Genomic DNA, 3,143 nt, shown 5'->3' with positions numbered 1-3,143 from the left:
TCTCCCAAGCCAGCCACCTCATACCTTTGTTATTGCGACCTCCCCCCCCACCAAAACGAGTTAAGCATTTTTTCAATATCATTCACCACCCCATCCGGAATCAAATAGATACTCATAATATAAGCCGGAATCGACTGAAGCACTGATTTAATCATAACCTCTTTCCCTGCTTTAGATAAAGACCTACCACTCCAAGAATTGATTCTTCTCCATATCCGATCCTTAATAAAAGAGAACACTGCCTTCTTACTTCTCCCAATCATTGACGGTAGACCCAAATAAGTCCTTGTTCCTATAACACGTCTCACCCCCATCAATTTGGCTAAATCCTCTTGAGCTGGCCCACTCAGGTTACGACTGAAAAACACTTCGGATTTAGAAAGATTAATCACTTGACCCGTCGCATCAGCATAAATTTTTAAAATCCCCATAAGGTTAGACGCCTCCATAATATTTGCCCTGCAAAATAGAAAACAATCGTCAGCAAAAAGCAAGTGAGACACACTAGGTGCCCCCTGCATATATGTGCTCCATGAATATCTCCGCGTGAAACGGCTCTTTTAATGAGAGCAGAAAGGCCTTCAGAAACCAAAATAAACAGATAAGGTGACAAAGGATCGCCTTGTCTCAATCCCCTTCCAGGAAAAATGGGTCCGACTCTATCAGAATTAACGAGCACCGAATAATGCACCGAAGTTACACACATCAACAACCAATGAATCCATCTCTCATCAAACCCCATGCGCCTCATGATCTCTCTCAGAAAACCCCAGTCAACTCTATCGTAGGCTTTACTAATATCAATCTTTAGCGCCAGATTAGCCATGTTACCACTCGTCTTTCTTTTCAACGCATGAATAGTTTCAGTAGCTACCATAGCGCTGTCAAGAATGGATCTCCCTTCAATGAAAGCCGATTGCTCCTCCGAAACAACTTATCTAAAACCAACTTCAACCGATTGGCAAGTACCTTGGAAATTAACTTGTACACAACATTACAAAGAGAGATGGGCCTGAGATCCTTCATATTCTTAGGATTAGGACATTAGGTATAAGACATATGTTAGTCTCATTAAGCTCAGGTGGGAAAAAACCCCTGGTCATCCACGTAGTCACAGCATGAAAGATATCATCACCACACAAATACCAAAAGTGTTGGTAGAAAGCCGAATTAAACCCGTCGGGACCCGGAGACTTATCCGGGTGCATCTGAGTAAGAGCTTCATATAATTCCACTTTAGTGATATGCGAGATCAACTTACTATTGTCATCCTGAGTAATAACCGGCTGAACACAATTCAAGACCGGATCATACAGCCCCGACTTTGCAATAAACAGTTCTTCAAAATAAGTTTTTGCGATCCGACTTAGATCCTCTTGTTCTTTTACCACGGCCCCTGTTTCATCCATAAGCGAATCTATTCTCTTGAATCTCTTCCGAACAGTAGCCGACCTATGGAAAAACTTCGTATTCGAATCGCCATATTGTAGCCAATGCATTTTTCTCTTTGTGCCTCAATATATGTCAGCTTTTAAAACAATGATTAAAATGTTAGATTTTAATTACTATAATATATGACTAAACTATACATATCAAAGATTTTAAATTATAAAATGCAACTACAAAATCTATCTCTAACTTTTCCAATGCTAAGATACAACACATTAATCTTGATAACTCAAAATCTTAACTCTCTAACTCTCTATTCTCTTTCTAACTTATTTAACAATGCTATGATTAATGCATCCCTTTTGTCAGCCCTAGCTTCTTCTCTAACCCTCCTTTGTTCTTCCCTTTCTCTCCATCTTTGTTCCATCAACAACCTCTCATTCTCCAACATTTCCATTTGTTGTCTCCATTCCATCTCCCTCAACCTCCTCTCATTCTCTCTAGCTTCAAATGCTTCCATCCATTGTGCTTCAACTTGTATTTGTTGCCTCATGAACTCATCCAAAATCTCCTTTAAATTCTGGTGGAAACTGCTGCTGGTACCGTTACCGCTTTCGCTAACTATCTTGGCTTTTTTCATCTTTCTGCTTCTAGTAGTTCTCCCCTTTTGAGATATTTCCTCACTTTCTTCGTTGCCGTCGTCTTCCTCGTCGTCGGTTGAAAGCTGTGTCGCGTTTTTCTTCGTCGATCCGTCTTTGGATTCAGCCCATAGCATTCTCTGCATTCTTGCTGTGAAAATTGCTTGAAGTTCATTGTAAAATGGAAATTGTTGTTTCAACATTTCTGTCTCCATTGTTTCACATCCCTGCAACCGCATTCGCAATTTAAAACCAAGATCTATTAAAAATGAATAATAAAATATATGAAACACAGACACCAAAGACATGACACAGACACACCCAGAGACACGGACACAGACACCAAAAACATGACGCTCTTTTCTCAGAGGTGTTGGTGCTATAGAGTAACATACCTTATAGCGAGTAACAAGGTTTTTCCACTTGCACTTGCACTGTTCTGCGCTTCTATGATAACCCTTTTCCTTCATATGGTTAGAGATAACATCCCACAACTGTTTGTTCCTTTTAGTCTCCATGAAAGTTTGATCTAGCTCAGCTCTTATCATAAGAAACTCTTTGGTTTCTTGGATGCTCCATTGAGGAAACCTATCAGAAACATCAAAAACGTTAGCAGTGTTATTGATAAGATGAAGATTTTGTTGTTGTTGATGTTGTTGTCTTTGGTTTTTGTGTTGGAATTGATGTCTTTCCATTGAAGTTGAATGAGAAAAAGAAAGTGTTGTTGATGAAGTTTATGAGTTATAGAAAGAGAGAAAGAAAGAAAAAGAAAGGTGATTTCTTTGTGATTACAAGGGAAAATGAAGATGGGTTTGTTGTTGTTTTGATGGATATGAAAGAGAAAAGTAAAAGAGAGAATTTATATGTGATTGGTGTGAACACTACATCATGATGTGAATGGCTTGTGAGAGGAAAAAGAGAGATTTGCTTTGCTAGGAAGGACACTCTTTTCTGTATCTATAGTTTCTAGATGTATAGTACGGTTATTCTCTTTTAAGAATGAATAGTATATTGAATTATATTTGATATTACTTTTAGAATATTATTATTCAATGAAATAAGTTTCAAAACAAATTTAATGAAAAGTAAGTATAGTTTAGAAAATACAAATTTTTT

At 38.1% G+C, this 3,143-nt stretch overlaps 1 protein-coding gene across 1 annotated transcript; it reads right to left on the bottom strand.

The window, feature by feature from the left end:
- Positions 1-1,518: 1,518 nt before the first annotated feature.
- Positions 1,519-2,896, bottom strand: LOC131629285 (trihelix transcription factor GT-3b-like). The gene is made up of 2 exons (XM_058900078.1): positions 2,423-2,896; positions 1,519-2,254 (listed from the first exon to the last, which is right to left on the bottom strand). The coding sequence occupies exons 1-2, from the start codon at positions 2,720-2,722 to the stop codon at positions 1,703-1,705; spliced, it is 852 nt and encodes a 283-aa protein (XP_058756061.1). The 5' UTR covers positions 2,723-2,896; the 3' UTR covers positions 1,519-1,702.
- Between the last annotated feature and the right edge of the window lie 247 nt (positions 2,897-3,143).

The sequence above is a fragment of the Vicia villosa genome, unplaced genomic scaffold (genome assembly GCF_029867415.1).
Source record: "Vicia villosa cultivar HV-30 ecotype Madison, WI unplaced genomic scaffold, Vvil1.0 ctg.000541F_1_1_2_unsc, whole genome shotgun sequence".
Lineage (NCBI taxonomy): Eukaryota > Viridiplantae > Streptophyta > Magnoliopsida > Fabales > Fabaceae > Vicia > Vicia villosa.
Note: the sequence above shows the minus strand (reverse complement) of the source record. Positions and strands in the feature narration are given on the sequence as shown.

Bases quoted from the DNA above. Each gene is read 5' to 3' on its own strand.
- LOC131629285 (XM_058900078.1), bottom strand. From the start codon at position 2,722: ATGGAAAGACATCAATTCCAACACAAAAACCAAAGACAACAACATCAA. The intron at 2,255-2,422 runs GTATGTTACTCT...ATGCGGTTGCAG, and splicing joins ACCTTGTTACTCGCTATAAG to GGATGTGAAACAATGGAGAC.